General features: G+C 45.1%; 1 protein-coding gene across 4 annotated transcripts in view; it reads right to left on the reverse strand.

The window, feature by feature from the left end:
• The window catches only part of LOC145890563 (cytospin-A-like), a 31,272-nt gene that overhangs the window by 6,930 nt on the left and 8,282 nt on the right, over positions 1-16,060 (reverse strand). For 3 of the 4 annotated variants that reach the window (XM_082981671.1, XM_082981673.1, XM_082981672.1), the window contains 4 exons: positions 4,150-4,258; positions 3,915-4,070; positions 3,390-3,529; positions 2,464-2,607 (listed from right to left, as the gene is read on the reverse strand). In XM_082981671.1, coding sequence (XP_082837797.1) covers positions 2,464-2,607; positions 3,390-3,529; positions 3,915-4,070; positions 4,150-4,258 — 549 coding nt within the window. Of the gene's footprint in view, positions 1-2,463; positions 2,608-3,389; positions 3,530-3,914; positions 4,071-4,149; positions 4,259-4,891; positions 5,066-16,060 lie in introns of those variants that run through there. The other variant, XM_082981675.1, reaches the window with a different exon arrangement.

The following is a 16,060-nucleotide window of genomic DNA, read 5'->3' on the forward strand; positions in this document are numbered from 1 at the left end:
ATGAAAACCCCATTTGGCAACCTGCAGCGTCGCGTGATTAAACCGCGGTGTTCTGGCTTACCCAACAACCTTGGCTCATGACCCTGGGCAATTTATGTACTAAACACAATTTGGTGAATACAAGACCACCGAAGACCTTTATTAGTTGTATGGGTGACCTAAGGTTCGTTTTTATGCTATAATTTTGATAAAACATGTCTTAATCGCGCTTAATGTGCTTCAACAGTTTAACAACAGCCCAGTTATTCCAAAATCCTAACTACATGAGACGGTTTGACGTTGCCAGAAATAATTTCCACATTTGCATCGAAACAATACTGCCCATGAATTAACGTAATAAACAGGTCCACTTAGTTCGTCGCTGTTTAGGCTTCTACACCACGCCTGTCAACATCTTGCGCAACGCATTGAACGATTTCACCAAATAAACTTCCACCGGGCTTTCACTCTGTCGCAAGAAAGTTGGCAGGGCCGGTAGTGTAGCCATGACAATCCCTGGACAACTGCCCGATTCTGCGCCAGTTCGTGAAATGTCATTCCAATGTACTCCGCGAACCCCTTGCTGGACGCTAAGTCGTCTGCGGGGGTCAAACCGGTTCGTTTCCACTTACTCGGTCTTAATCCACGAAAACAACGAACAACGCTTGTATTGTTTTGCTGCAAGTGGACGACCCGGTTAGCCCAGCTTGGGAATTCCACGATCTATACTTACTGTAAACAACATCGGCGACGGGGCAACTCCTGTCACTACACGTTTGCTTTAACTGAGGCCGAGCGCGGAGCCGGCTTTTGTCGCTTGCGCTAACTCGCTTTGGCGAAGTAGGGTTGCTGCTGTAAGCTGCGCTTAACTGAATACGCTTTCAGTTTTTAACGCATCACATCACACAAGATTATTAATTTATATCATTCGCTGCAAAATTCGAAACATAGAGGTCTGTGCTGAAAACGTAATGTTCAACTTTGCGTAGCATCTGTTTACAAGATTGCAGGCGAGTAACAAGTAGAGATAATCCGTTGTGAAGCTCAAACTTCGATAAACAACAACATGAGCAATCACGCTAGGTTTCGAAACGCTCGCTTTGACGGCTTTCCTCTCTACCAAAAACAACAACGCGTACCAAGCCCGCACGGATTGCCTAATGACTCAACAGCGGGGGCGAGAGCGATACATAATTCCCAGCGCGAGAGAAAAAGAAAAAAGGGAACGCGTTCACCGCGAGAGAGAGCGACCAGTCATTGGCCGGTGTCTCAGCGCACGCTTCGTTCAATAAATAATGGTAGGCGTCTTGTGTCGGCTCGGGGTTGACCAAATGGCCGTATCTACGTCAAGAGCCTGGGAAAGCGGCCTGAGAACGGTCCTTGCTTGGTGAGTAATGCCTCACTCCCCACCTGCAGTCCCTGCACTGGCAGGAAACGAGCTGATGTGACGTTTTTCACACTGCGCTTGCGTTCGCGCGAAACATTTACTCGCTTGTTTGTGTTTTTGATGAGTAATATACACTTTGTGGTCGCTGTCAATGCATTGCCATGTAAAGCGTGCTTCTGCGGAGGTACTATGCTTCTTGGATGCATGCGGGCAACTTATTTCATAGAAACGCACGATCTCGTACCCATGTATAGGCGAATGAACCTATCTGATACACGGTGTTAAGTGGAAATGCAGACGAGGTTAAGGAGTACGCCGGCCGGCCTCATTTTACATTAATGCACTCAATCGTTACCAGGCAACTACTGTATACAATGCCGTAAAATTCGAAGTATAACTTCAAAGTAACAATGTGGAGTGCATTAACTCACTCTATAAAAATATAACGCACGTGGAGCGGTTGACCTTGCGGGCAATCTCGATTCAAAGCGAAAGACCATAAACCACGCAAAGTGAACTAGTAATAAAATGTGTGCACTCGCAACGTGGCAATTGCGCAACGCAAGCGCACTTTATGTTCTCTCGTTAAAAATCTATTCCGAGCGTCGGCGCCATTGTTTGTTTAACAGTTTGGCGAATGCATTACGGATGGGGATAAATCACGTCAGGCTGGGCAGGGTTGATGTATGGCTTTGTAGTGGGACATCAGGACACTTACTACACGTAAATAGCATATGGGGTGAAGCTGCGTTTAAAAGTGTGTAGCATTAATAGATCAACGTGTGACACGAGCCTTTTAGAGTCAAGAATAATACCAACTCATAAACGGATGTTTACAAAAGCAAATATTTTTTTCAAATTTCGCCTTTAGAACAGTGCAGTTAAAGACGTTGTTTGTGAGGCAAACTTCCAGGTAATGATGTCATGCCAACGTGTTTCCTCAATCAACCCACAACGACCCGAACTTACCACAGCTGCGAACGCGCAACACACTAAACTCAACGCTGAAAGATGGATTGACAAGTCGGACGCAACCGACCCGTAATACGTCGTGCCAGCATGAACGAATGACCAGATATATGGAAACTGTGACTTACTCTTAAATGTTCGGACTCGGCAGCTTGTTCGGACAACTTCTTCTCGGCGATGGCGAGTTTTTCGAGCAAATAGTCCTTTTCCTTCTGCAGGCGGTCGTTGTCGATCGTCAGCTCGGGGACCGACTTCTGCAGGTCTGTCAGCTCCTTTAACAATTAACCCGAAACGTTTACTTCTGTTGTGTAATTTATTTAACTTCTAGTATCTTTATAAAGAGGCTAAATATGATTAAGGGTGTTTGCTTTGTAACTGCAGAGCATGCGGCGTTTTTAAAACGAATGGAATTCAAATTTCCATGTAAAAATACTGTGCATGCTAGAAAATCTATTCCTCATAAGATGCGAATTTAAGGCTATGAACAGAATGCAAAGCGTGAATGTCGTTGCACACGGCGACATTAAGCCATGTGGATGAATAACCTATCCGAAACCAAAACGCATTGTGCTGTGAGGTCATGACATTCTATTTCTGGAAGAACAAAATGCCAGGCTCACATGCGAGAATCAAAACATTTCCGGATGATTTCACATTATCTGATGTACGTCTGGTATTGTTATTTGTCAACACATTATTCCACAAGAAAAGTTACCGCTATATCCGTACAACGAATGCGCAGGAATATTGTTAAATGAATGGTGCACTATGCAGCTATTTTAGGTTGATTTTTAAATTTTTGATTCGGGTGTTATGGGAGCAATATAACAGGAGAGACGAAGAAGATTACCTAATAAGTGTTTTTTTCTTGTTATAAAGGGTTGCAAATACATGACAAAATTAAATTCAAAGATATTAAATGATTTGAAATGCTTCAGCTCCATTCAATGCAATTATTCATTTCTTCAGTGTCCAGTCTTCGCGAACGGCGTTGCTTACAAAACACACAGGGTGCTGCGTACTGAATGTGACGAAATACACAGGGTGTATGTACCTGCACGGTGGCCTCCAACTCCTCGTTGGTGCTGATGTGACTCTCCTCCATTCGATGGATGCGCTCGGTGAGGCAAGCAACCGTGACCGACGAAGACTCGCTCACGCAACCCTCTGACGTTTTATCATCGGACCGTGACGCTGATGAGTTTGAAAGACAACAAGTTGATTTTCGGGCGGAAGACTTGCATTTTGCGGCCGGTTTGAAAATCGGGAGAATCGCGCGGCCCGAGGCGGAATTTGCGGCATTTTTTGCGAGCCGAGCGGTTAAGTCACGGCATTATTTCTAAAGCGTGGGGTTTTGTGCGTGGGCAGGGTTGCGCGTACAGAAGACAATAGCTGACACCCTTCTTATTACCCAAAATCCCTTCTGTGAGATACGAGACTGACTCAAGGATTTATCGGGTTTACAAATCAGCAACAATTTTACCACGGTTACAAAACGCAACTTGTATCAGGTTTAGTCCGCCCCTGTACAAAACGGGCTATTGCTTTCACACATGCATACCAACGCCATGACAATCACCTGCGTGTATGTATGAGACAGACCCATCGTCCAGCAGATTCTCGGTGGAGGTGGATCGCGACACTGATGTGGATTGCAGAGCGTCGCCGCTGGTTCCAGACGCGAGGTCGTCCAATGAAGAACTGAGACCGTCGTCGTTCGAGAGGGTGTCGATGTCTGTTAGATTATACATGTAAATTGGTTTTATTGTTTGCAACATTCGTTGTTACTTAATGCAACATTCGTTGTTACTTACCCTGGGCGAATTTATTCTGTCGACTAAGCAAAAGCGACTTGTCTGTGTCTTTCTGCTTCATGGTGATCATCATAACGTCCATCTGTTCACGCAGTTTTGTGTTCTCATCCTAGAAAAAAACATTTAAACATTAAAAAAACGCATATCCCTAAGTATCATATCAGAGAAAAGTCAGTGCAACGCGCAATCGCAATATCTGCAACAGATTGCGAGGCGATGGATAGACTGGAGATAAACTCAAAGCCACCGCGGGAAGTCTTATCGCGACGTGAAGAGCCCAATCGAGGGCGACCGTCAATCTTCTCGGCGGCCAGAGCAAATATTTGTTCGGCTCTGGAGCTTCCGAATGTCACGACAATCTCTCCACACATGTCAGGAACGTGGTATCGTTGTGCAAACGGTATTTGTATGCGACATGCCTTAGCACTAAATCGAGTTTGCTTTGCAAGGCGTTGGCGTATATTTTTTCTGCGCCCAATCATATATCGCCTGATAGATACCCGACCCTTTTCTGTCATATACCATTGCCCTTAGTCACGATGCTTCACTTAAACCTGTTGAATTAGCAACAGCGTGCCTCAAAGATGCACAGACCATATCAAAAGCAGGCGCCGTGCCGAAACCACCTTTGATTTTAATCCCATTCAGATTATAAGCTGTTGCCAGTGGAACTGTTAACGCTCCTTGACCTCGACCAGAACCAACATCGGCCGACTGGAGACGTGACGCTGTGCATACGTACCTTGATATCAAGTACCACTGGATCGCCTTTGAGAGACAAATTTCCATCAGAGTGGTGGTCAACGGCCACAAGGTGCTTCATGGCTTTGATGCCGCGATGAATTATGCAAACGCGGAGAGAATACTTAATGTGTACAGGAGATATGTTTGTATCCCTATAGCTTATGTGCGGAAAATCTGCTGAAAACAAGCGAACATGTTCTGAATATTTTTGAAATACTGTTTGAAATAAAGTGGAACAAATAACTGATACTGCTGCTGAACACTTTGACTGTTCGACTTTTCAATACGACAAAAACACACATAATGAGATACCCTTTCACTATTCATTCATTGTAAGCTACGGTCCTGCATCTAATTTCCTGCATTTAGACAAAGCAACGAAACATTTTGCGCGAATGCTTCCACACTCAAGCACGGCGATCCATTTTACCTCCACCGACCGCAAGCCCCGGGGTCTAATAATAAATCTTGTGCGCTGCGCAACGACGCCGTTCAATGCCAGGCAGAAAGGTGCGCGGCCTTCTTCGGCAAGCGCATAAGTCACAGTCCGCTACACACGCGCGGCGATGCGAGTCCGCCCGGACGGGCAACATCCGATCGGCTACGACAGCTATTGACACCAATGGTGTTGTCTTGTCGCCCGTACACAGGTGTGAAAAGCGACGGGACAAATGGGACCCAGCGGTGGATGTCACTCGTGAATGTAAGACATGTTTTGATAGCGGTGCGAGCGTTTTTCCATCTGGGATCTCGCTACGAAAGAACTGGAGCGATAAGACGCAAGCGGGCGATACGGGCCAGCGCATTGTTTATTTACGACCCAGAGTAATTGCTCGACCAAAGAGCAATTCGCAAAAATTAGGCTCGCGATTCTCGCGCGATTTCCAATCTTCCCAGCATGTTGGTATTCATTTTCTTGGATTGCCCGTCTTACTAAAACTTGGACCAGGCCCATGAGTTGCAAATCAGGTCTCCCGCGAAAGAAAATATCACGACATAACTTCCCATTATGCAAACATTACCAACGTTTGTGCTGCACTGGCCGTGTTGCGTACAAAACACAGGCCGACCACAGGGTAGCGGACAAGCTCGCAATTATACGCGGCTTACGGCGAGGCCGTTAATTAACGCAGGTAATTGTTCGGGCAACGACGATACGCTAGAGCGACAAATTACAGGCGACCCTGTAAGGAGCTTAGCAGCGTTTGCAGACTGAATTCCACGAAGCTTGGAGCTATGGTAACCAGTGCGAGATTACCGATCTATTCTCGGGGCCTCGCGTCTGTTTAAACGGACACAGGGAACCCGGCAATTCCGGGCGCCAACCGGTTTAGAATGCCTCCGGTTGGAATCGACAAATAACGGGTTCCAGGGATTCTTGGGGAACGCCTAATGGTCTGTTTGACTGCGCCCACAGAAGGAGAAATGCGAAACCCTATTTTACCAAACACCATCTGGGTTGAAGGCTTCCGTCGAACCTCATTTACTTTCCTTATTTCGGACTGTTTACAAACAAAATCCCTGTTAAGATCGTCTAAATGTCTTCTTGTAACTGCATCTGATCAATTACTATCCAAAACTAGCATCTGTTCAAACTAGCCTGGGTGATCTACGCAGAAAACGATGCGCGCCAGTGCTGGGCGACAGGCATGACACACAAGCCTGTCGATCAGCTATATCTTTATTCAAATATGTCAGGTTTTTAGGTCAATTCAGAGACAGACGCGTATGTAAAGGCCATCAAGACGCGCATGAAGACTGTATCTAAACTCGACAGGCCGGCCTATATATGAGTAACTACTACAACACTGTCTGTACGGTTCACTAACACAAGGTTTAGGTTGCGTAAGCCACAATGAAATAGTTGTATTTAAAAGGAACTCCTAAAAACGCAACGTCATATTACGAGAGCGCATGACGTCACACTCGAATATCGCAAGATTTCGACATGACCATGACAAGATGACTGACATGTTTACTCCGGGTCCGTCACAGTAACAAGTGCCTGTGTATTGGACATATTTAGCTGTAGGCTATTTTAAGTTCACCAGGGATATGAGAAATGGTTGGTGAAATTTTTTGCGCCCTGTGACCACGTGCACTTCTCATTACTACAACAGTAAAAAGACAACATCGACGTATGCTGACAACGTGGTGTTTAGTGGAACAAGATTTCCCGACAGAACATTAGTGTTTTGATCGTTTGGTTTTTGCCTCTTGAGTGTTTTAACGCACGATATTGATGCACAAGTGACAATGGTTCAAGCATTAGGTGGATTAAAATCGCATGACCTTTTTCAAACAAAGCTTGTCGACTCCTAACCGGTGTGACAGCAACATAACATGCCCTTTCTGCCTATTTCACAAAGTTACCTTTTATCAGTAAAGCCACAAAATCCCAAAAACTGAAAGTCGTTGCCTGCCTTCACTTCGCTGCGACATAGCGCCCGTACTAAAATAGCTCGCTAAAACCGTTCCAGGCTCCATCGTTAAACTGAACAACACCTGTCGTTTCAACGACGTTCTCACTGACGATCCATGCTCCACAACAACGTTCCAAGTGGTTACAGTGTTTGTAGATTATCAGTGATAATTGATTGGATCGCGTTTGATGTCCATCAATTTCGACTGATCCCAGAGTGCCTATGGAGGCTTTTGTTACTTAAACCCCCGCGCCAACGCGTTGGTATCGTAACCTTTGCGATCGATCTTGTCAGGCAGCATGAGTACGTGGCGATATGGCGGCTCCCACGCGGTTCGACACTTACTGTTGTTCTTTGGCATCAGCTTATCGTCAAACTGAGCTCACTGCAATAAATACTCACGCATTTCGGATGTTTGTTTAAAAAAAGTATAACCTCTTTCACTATAAGTCAAGAATCTGCAATACTGAGGGCATTATGAACTTGTAACCAAAGCATGCTACTTCTGGTAGTTGAGCATCATTGGGAATTGTTTAAATGCTGCTCTCTCCACTATAGAGAAACCCTACCTACTGGCATGATCTTCATCAAACCTTCACATGTTCGGCTCCAGTAAGGGAACAAAAAAATATAAAGGTATTAACGACAATACGAACCCTAATCTACGTCGGCTATCGTTCACAATAGAGCGAAAGCTGAAGGTCGTAGTTACGAGCTAGATAACCGCTCGTCAAACTTACGACGCCCAAGACGACGATTCAAGTTGCAACAATTGCAGCCGATAAAGAATGCCAACACCAGCGCAAGGGTTATTTTATTGCCTTTGTGACGCGTTCGCTCCAGCGACGACGGCAACTGATATGTTACACAATGGCACGATTTTGAGCAGCAGTATCATGCAGACGATATTATCTATTTCTATCTGGCCTGGCGCTGGCGAATACGTTTAGGTGTAAATTATTTAAAAGGTGAACTATTTTTGTTTCACATATTTGCCTGGTGGGATTTCAAACAAAAAACTGTTCTGTGGGAGACCACGCCTTGTAAACAAGAAAACATCATTTAAAATCTACCAAAATTGTGCATGCCAAGTCAACGATCAGTTACAAACCAGATAACAAAAGAGTTTGCAATTTCATATTTAATGACGCTTGGAAACTATTGATTTAGCCAAACGCGCGAATGTAAAAAGACGGCCAACTTTGGCCAAGAACAATAGACTTATTGTGGGTAAGCTCCATCATTCCAAAACAATCTTCCTTATCTTTCCAAAATCAACAACTCGAAATACTGCCGAACACACGTCCAAAATATCACAAAGCCCTCTTTCTGTTTCCACAAGACCGCTAAGCGTGGAACTGAAGTAGCGGCGCGGGAAACAGCTACTCGGGCGTTCGCGAGTCGGTTAGTTTGCTCAGGAATCGCGCGAGGTGAAGTTCTCCCTTCTCTGCAACGTAACGACTGATCTGGCGTCGCTCAATACACACCTTACGCAAACTGACTTGTTAAACCGTTATTGCGCACTCGTACGAGGCGCCGGTAGTCTATAAAACTATTGACAGGCGTCGACAGCGAGCGTCCTTACATGGCGATTTTAAAAATGGTCATGGGTTTGTTTTTCCCGCTATAGTAGCGACGCCTTGCAGGTGACGACACTAGTACGTTCAAGTGAGGTTCGAACGATCGCCTGACAGCTTCCTGCCAAGCTCCTCTTGCCAATTTCACACCTGCGCCCATTGAGTCGCTTCCAATGACTGTCGTAAGACTTCGGTCTTGCGAATCTTGGAAGCGACCTGCGAGGTTGTCTGCAATGCCAACTTAAAGCCGGAAATGTCCTTGAATGACTTGAGGTTCAGTAAAAGGTGCGATGCACCCACGAACTAAGTTTATCGGACGGTTTTCTAATCACTTAATGCTTGCTTAGTCACACCATTTAACTAATAACACAAACTGAAACCCCCAAACCCGTTCTGATTTGACGTGGCAAAGTAACAGTAACACAAACGCACAAAAGTAAGAATTAGTTAACGGTGATCCCACGCCATACAGCCGGCCACCCACACAACTAAAACAGTCATCGTTGGAACAGCACACAGGCGTACAATTACGATAAGCGCTCAGGTATTCGGCAGTTAACTGCTACCACAAGTACAACGTCCGCTTCGACTCGGGCTAATCGCCACAAATTGACCCCAATTTTGGCAGGATCGTGGTATTGAGCCGATCGCCGGCCACTGAACGACAGGGCACGACATGACGTAATCGGCTCGTGGTGGACGCGGTCGCGCTTGAGCGAGCAGCGGAATTTATCTGGCGACAATAATTTTTAGGCTGACGCGTTTGTGGCAACAATTAAAAGCGTCCGTGCGGTGATTTGTAGCGTAGATCAAACGCAGTTTAATGACAAGCAAAATACCTCCACTGGTCAGTGCACCATTAACGTAGTCGTTTTCGTATTACGCCACTGTCCGCCAATGGCGAGTCACACAAAGCGGCTGTTTCCGCGTGTGTCGGGAATACAGTGGAGTTTATGACGACCGAGACAGAAAAACAGATGGCGGGACCAAAACCTTCTGAAAAATTTTAAGGGTTTCCCATGTACGTCACTGCAGCACGTTACACATTGTCCCAGACTTTTGTCGCGCCTACTCACGAAAAGGTAAGACTATACTTATTTTTTAAATAACTACAGCCGATGTTATTGCACGCCTTAACCAACGACTGCGGGATATCGATTTAGCATGTACTTTGTACATTACGCCGATGTCAACACTTCAAATTCATAAATTGATCCACTTAAAAACGCACAGGGCACTGTAAGAACGGGACAGACTAACCCTGAAAGGAAACAACATGTAGCATGTTTGTCTCACGACGAATTAAATCCACTTTTTACGTCCACATGCCTTGACAAGGGTCACTGTCACACAACATATAAAAAGTTTCTCCTGTTTTCGACCCAACCGCGGCATTTCCGTTATTCGGATGCGGTCACTCCCTAAACGAGCAGAGAATGGGGCGGGGGTGACGATCCTTGGCGCGTCTGCGACCAAATACTAAGGAAAAGGGGCGTTTATGCCGATGAATGCATAAACCGATAGAAAACAAATGCCTTTCCGTTCGTTCATACCTCTCTTACTGCTATTGGCAATTCACAACAACACGCAATACTTTCCGCAAGGCATTACGCACAGGCAGAGAGCATATTCATAGTCTCAGTACTGTCTCATCGCAAAGTACATACTAGGCCTGAAAACCACGTCGCGTTACTAACTCGGCAAAGCACGCGAGATGATATGGGTTCACACCATAACGCACATAATCCTCACGACGAATGCTCACTGCGTCGTCCGTATTTCGCAACCCATTTCGCGACGCAATAATTCACAAACGCGCGACAGGCGCTGACGTGGGATCGATGACGTCAGTTAGGGCGTCCGAGTGAATGGCAAGAATATGGCTTCCGCAGCTGAACGCGAAAACGACATTCGCGTTCCTTGCACTTGCGTTCATATCGATTGAGAAGCTCTGGGACCCTTGACATGCCGAGTGTGCGTTTCACCTGCTTCGCTGCGCTGCCAAAGGTCGGTGAAAAGGCAGCTGACGTGCGACAGGATTAAATTTAGACGAGGCCCAGTGCTGACCGACTAACTATTGACAGGGAAGCAATATGAGCAGCTTGATGAGGAATTGCTTAAGCTGCAAACCTGTCCTTGTGGCAGCATGCGTTTGGGGTTATTTTGATTGAACGCATCGCAGCCCCTATGGTGACGCATTCGAGGCGTTACAGCAACAAATTGCAAACAAACCATTTGTCATCTTCGGCCATTATGAGATTGCCGTGCCTACCACTGTGCAATAAACGGGCGCGTGAATTTGAGTTTCAAAATTCCGTATGTAAATGCACATATATTTAAAGAAAGCAATCTTACAGACACAGTATAGAGAATATTCTGCATAACGAAATGAACAAAATGTCGCGGAGACGGCGAATTTAAAACGCACCTAACGAAAGTTTTATTACAAATTGTTGAAAGTCATTTATGTTTAAGTTCAAGATAGCCCTGACCGAAATAACTCTTATAGTCACCAACTTCCATACAAAAGCACGAAACCTCAAGGCTTAAACATCCAGAGACAAAGCACAAAAACTGTCCTACAACCTTCGGCACACACGGTCAGTGCCCATTTAAACAGGACAAATCCAAACCACAAAAACGCAGCCGCTTTCATCTGAGCCTCGCCCTCTACAAACTGAGAGCTGAACAAACAGAAATGGAGCTGTTTGGTGCGGGGCAATGCCCTTCTGGGCCAAAAGATCTCCGACTCGTCGTAAAAAACGGCGGACGCAGTGAAATCAACGTCGGACGATCGTAAACCGCAGGGCTGAAGCCCGGACGACCGGCCCTAAACGATCAGGGATGTTGAACTGGTTTGAGGCCACGAGTGGCATTTCTCATCGTTCGTTGCAAACTCACGGGACCGTGCGACCTTATTGAGTTTACAGTTTAAGTTCATTAGTTTCCTCCAACAACAAGATTTCTTTTAAATGTAAGAAACAATTGCGATCGTTTCTGAGCAGACTTGAGAGAACTGAATGATACAGGAACGGGGTTTGGAAATCTTTATTCTGATGAAAATTCCTTTTAAAAGCCATTAAAAGGCTCCTTGTGGGTTGGGTTATTTGTAACATGCTGCGATCAACAATTTCTAATAACCTGCAATATTTGCACGTCGATCAGTATTTTACAAAGAAATGTGTTGGAGTTTACGCCAATCACGCTCATCAAACATTAAACCTGGCTGCACCCACACCAGTATAATGAGACATCGCTACAACTGCAATCACCTTGTCCTATCTACTACAGTCTGAATGAATCCGTACTACGCGGCTAAGACGTCGTTCCGATTTGTTTCAGGTTGATTGTTTATAAATTCGGGATCGTTTAGAAGTGATGCCAACAGAAACAAACCGGTTTGGGCGTTCAGGTGAGTGATCGATCGAAAGCAATTGATGGCGATGCAAACAAAACAAATGCGTTCATTGGTGGTGAAAGATATTAAGCGCGAACAGTTTCACATATAGGGAAGCGATAAGCTCCTTGCTGTGTACATAGGAGACTTTTTTATCTTTGTTAATTTGTCTTTGGCAAGGCGCCATGGACATGCAGTGGAAAATTTCTGCTCGAGAGAAAAGATAACACATGTGTTTATGTTTTTAGGCAAAATGTTAATAATTCGAGTCAAGCAACTTGTGAATACATAGATCTGAACATACACCACATTAATTACTGTTTTGTGACAAGTCAAGATAATCCTGATCAATACTGTTTGCGCCACTCTTAGTTTTTGAAAACTAAACGGTGTTTTGAGTTGGGGATAATGGTTTTACTGATTACAGTAAACGACGCCAACTTTGCAATTCAAACGCTATGCAAAGATCCCGTATTCCAAACCTTCTTTAGTTGTCTGAAAAAGATCAAACCTTTTACACTCAAAAGAACACAACAAATTCAAGCGCGCAAAACAATCGACCTTGGCGATCGTGGGTCACGACCCAAGTATGGCGGAGGAACAACAGCTCGCTGGGTCTTGCACACGGCGACAACAACACAATTACGATCGTTGGGCACTTTACCGAGCCAGACCTGTAATCTGAGACCGTGATAGAGCAGTGACGTCACAAGAAAATTTGACACCGGTATTGTGGCGTTGGGTCGTTGACTCGAGCTGACGTAAGCGAATTGGCGATTGTGGTGGTAGATATCGTTGACAGACTGGTCGGGACGAAATTTGAGGTTTGTTCAATGCCCGGTTTGGTGCCTCGGCGGCCAAAAAACAGAGGTGCGCGTTTTTTTAATTTACGGCCTTGGCGACCCGCACTACCTTGCAAACAAGTTGCGTAGTGCGGCTAAAAATAGAGCGTTGAGCTGACCTGCGATGCCTCATGCACCTAAGGCTGATAAGCTGACGTTTGCCGCTGACCCGCCCTGCCTAATCTTGCCCTTCTGCCGTGAGCTTGTATTACAAAAAACAATGCTTCGTTTCTATGGACTGTTTGCATTCTTTCAAGCCCAAACGCCGCTGAACCGAAAACACTGAAGTAAACAAGTTGGGGGAGTGGGCGGCTTGCTTTCATTCCTACTACACAAAAGGGTTTTGCGGACGGCAAGAATAGATTTGATGGAGCGCGCATGACTGCGGGGATGAACTTGAGTGACAGCTTAATCCCATCCTATTGTCCATGCTGCAAAGCCGCTTGCGAGCGCTGCACAGGAGGCAGAAAATCGATTGCGCCGGGAAGCAATGCCTTGACTAAACCCAATAATCCGCGGCGCACACAGCGTTGTCCGTTGCACGTTAAAATCGAAGGCCTGTCAAGCACTGAAGGCATTTCCTACAGGAACATGGGTGCAAGGCCAAATAGGGAATCATCCATTACCGAGATACAGGCAACAACACGGGTTGCCTGGAAATACTAGTTCGCCAAACAGTCGTTCGCGGCGTCCTACGACGGCAATAGGACGGTTCGCAAAGGGGTTGCGGCATCTTCGGCTTCCGCTACACAGTTTTTCCTTAAATAGTTTGATGGTGTTTGCAAAATTGGGTTGTTGCCATAAAAGGTTTCATGTTAGGTCACAAAAATGCGCATCGAAAAATCACTTCGGCAGCTGGTGCTATTAGCCACGAGTGTTTACGTTTTGCCTCACGGAGCGTGAACGATAATAATTCCAGCTCTCCGCTAGAAGCGAACAACTCTATACACCTTGGAATCTCTATTCTACCCAAAAAGGCTTATTGTTGAAGCAGCAACACACACAAAAATAGACTGATATCTTCTGGCAAAGCGATGCTACTTCAGTATTGCAACTTAATCTGGGTATAACAACAATAGAAGTATGATTTCATTATCACTCCATAACTAAAAAATGTATCCACAACCTTTCACCGAAAAACTCTAATTGCAGACTTAAACTATACCAAATAACGCCAATCAACTGACACGATCTTGCATCACAATCAACGCAAAAGTCCCTAGAGTTGATATCTTACACGTTATGGTGTTCCTAGCGTCTGGTTGTGAGTTTGAGTTTGGGGAAAGTTTCTATAAATACGTGGATGCGTTTAAAGACGCCCAGTGGCGCTGCCAAGGAGAGGCAATGATCAGGCAAATATTTGCCTCACGCGAACAGCCTGGAAGCATTCATGATCACGCAACGTGGTGTAAATGCTGCGGGAGAAATGAGGTTATACGATGCAGTCAGATGATCATTGTAGTAATTACGCAAGAAACGCCAAAGTGGACACGAAATGAAAACATGAATTTCCGAGATGATTTGTGTTTGTGTTACATGGAAATATCCCATAAATTTCCCGACGCCCGAATTAAATGGTTATACGTGTGATGGATAACGGTAAGTTGTATGTTCAAGTAGTACATGGTTTCTTTGTAATTTTAATATGCAAGTATATCCAAGTAGCATACATATGTAATTCCAACCTCTAGAAACAATTGCATCATCTTAAAAACAGAATTAATAACTTTGAGGGTTCTTATATTTTCAGTGAAGGGAATCAAAGCGGCGAAGCAAAGTAACAGCCAAGCATGATTTGATGATTTTTCTCGAACGTGATATGAAATCTCCAAAAAAGGCAACTTCGCCTCATGAAAACAATTCTTGATCGTGACAAGCAGCTCACGACCACAAACGTAATCTCGACAAGCCTTTATCATACGACTCGTGACTGGTGTTACGGCGGTTTGAAATCGGCCAAAACAACATCATCATTGTTTTCGCTCAGCACGAGTGGGCATCGAAATAGCGGCCCAAGAACTTCACACACAATTAACGTGAGGGCCCGACCCGAGGGGAACAACAAAAAAGAGCACCTGTAAAACTTTGATCGCCTGTAAAGGACTTGTTTTGAAGGTAATTGGCGAAGACGAGGCGTCGAGATCACACGGCCGGGAGAAACTGCCCGATTCAATTTCCCCAGTGACGTGTGTTACGTCATACGATTTTGCGCGCGAAAAACAATGGACTTCGTTGCGGGTTAATTTGGTAACAATGGAAAGGCAGATCAGGTGATCATGGAATGAACGGCGAAGGTTTCTTCTTGCCGCCCGCGGGCTTCGTCGTTTTCTGTTGCGAATTATTTCAGGAAAATGCAATCGAAATCTGTTGCGAGTCCACGGGAGTCTAAATTAGGACCGCGAACTTTGAACAGATACGGGTCGGAAAATTTCGAAACCGCCCGGTACGCTGATGGGATTATTTTTTTAAATAAATGAATGTTTAGGCAACACATGTGTAGCAATATAGATTGTGACAACGAAGTCCACTTTGGTTGCCGGGTTCCCAAAAAAATGTTCTGTTCCCAAAACCATGTCAGTAACTGTTTCATGGGTCGAAAAGCAACCAAAGGAATTGCACATACAGCATACATTGACGTCTTCATTAAATCACATCAGTTCTAGCCTTAAGTTTAATGGTTGCGAAAAACCCAAATGCGTCACATAACAGCCATGCGGTCATTGGGCAAAAAGGAAATTGTTTGGCAATTTCAAATGCACCGGAAGTATTTAATATTATAAAGATGCAACCCGATGCGTCAGCGCCCCTGGTATTTTTACCCTGAAATCAAATGACATAATTTGACACGAACAACGCCCAGCCAATTTCCGTCACAAACATCGCACAGTGTTGTCACGGAAGTTGTACTATTTTCTGGCGTTGTTTTTG

This window comes from Ascidia mentula, chromosome 2, assembly GCF_947561715.1.
Source record: "Ascidia mentula chromosome 2, kaAscMent1.1, whole genome shotgun sequence".
Classification (NCBI taxonomy): Eukaryota; Metazoa; Chordata; class Ascidiacea; order Phlebobranchia; family Ascidiidae; genus Ascidia; species Ascidia mentula.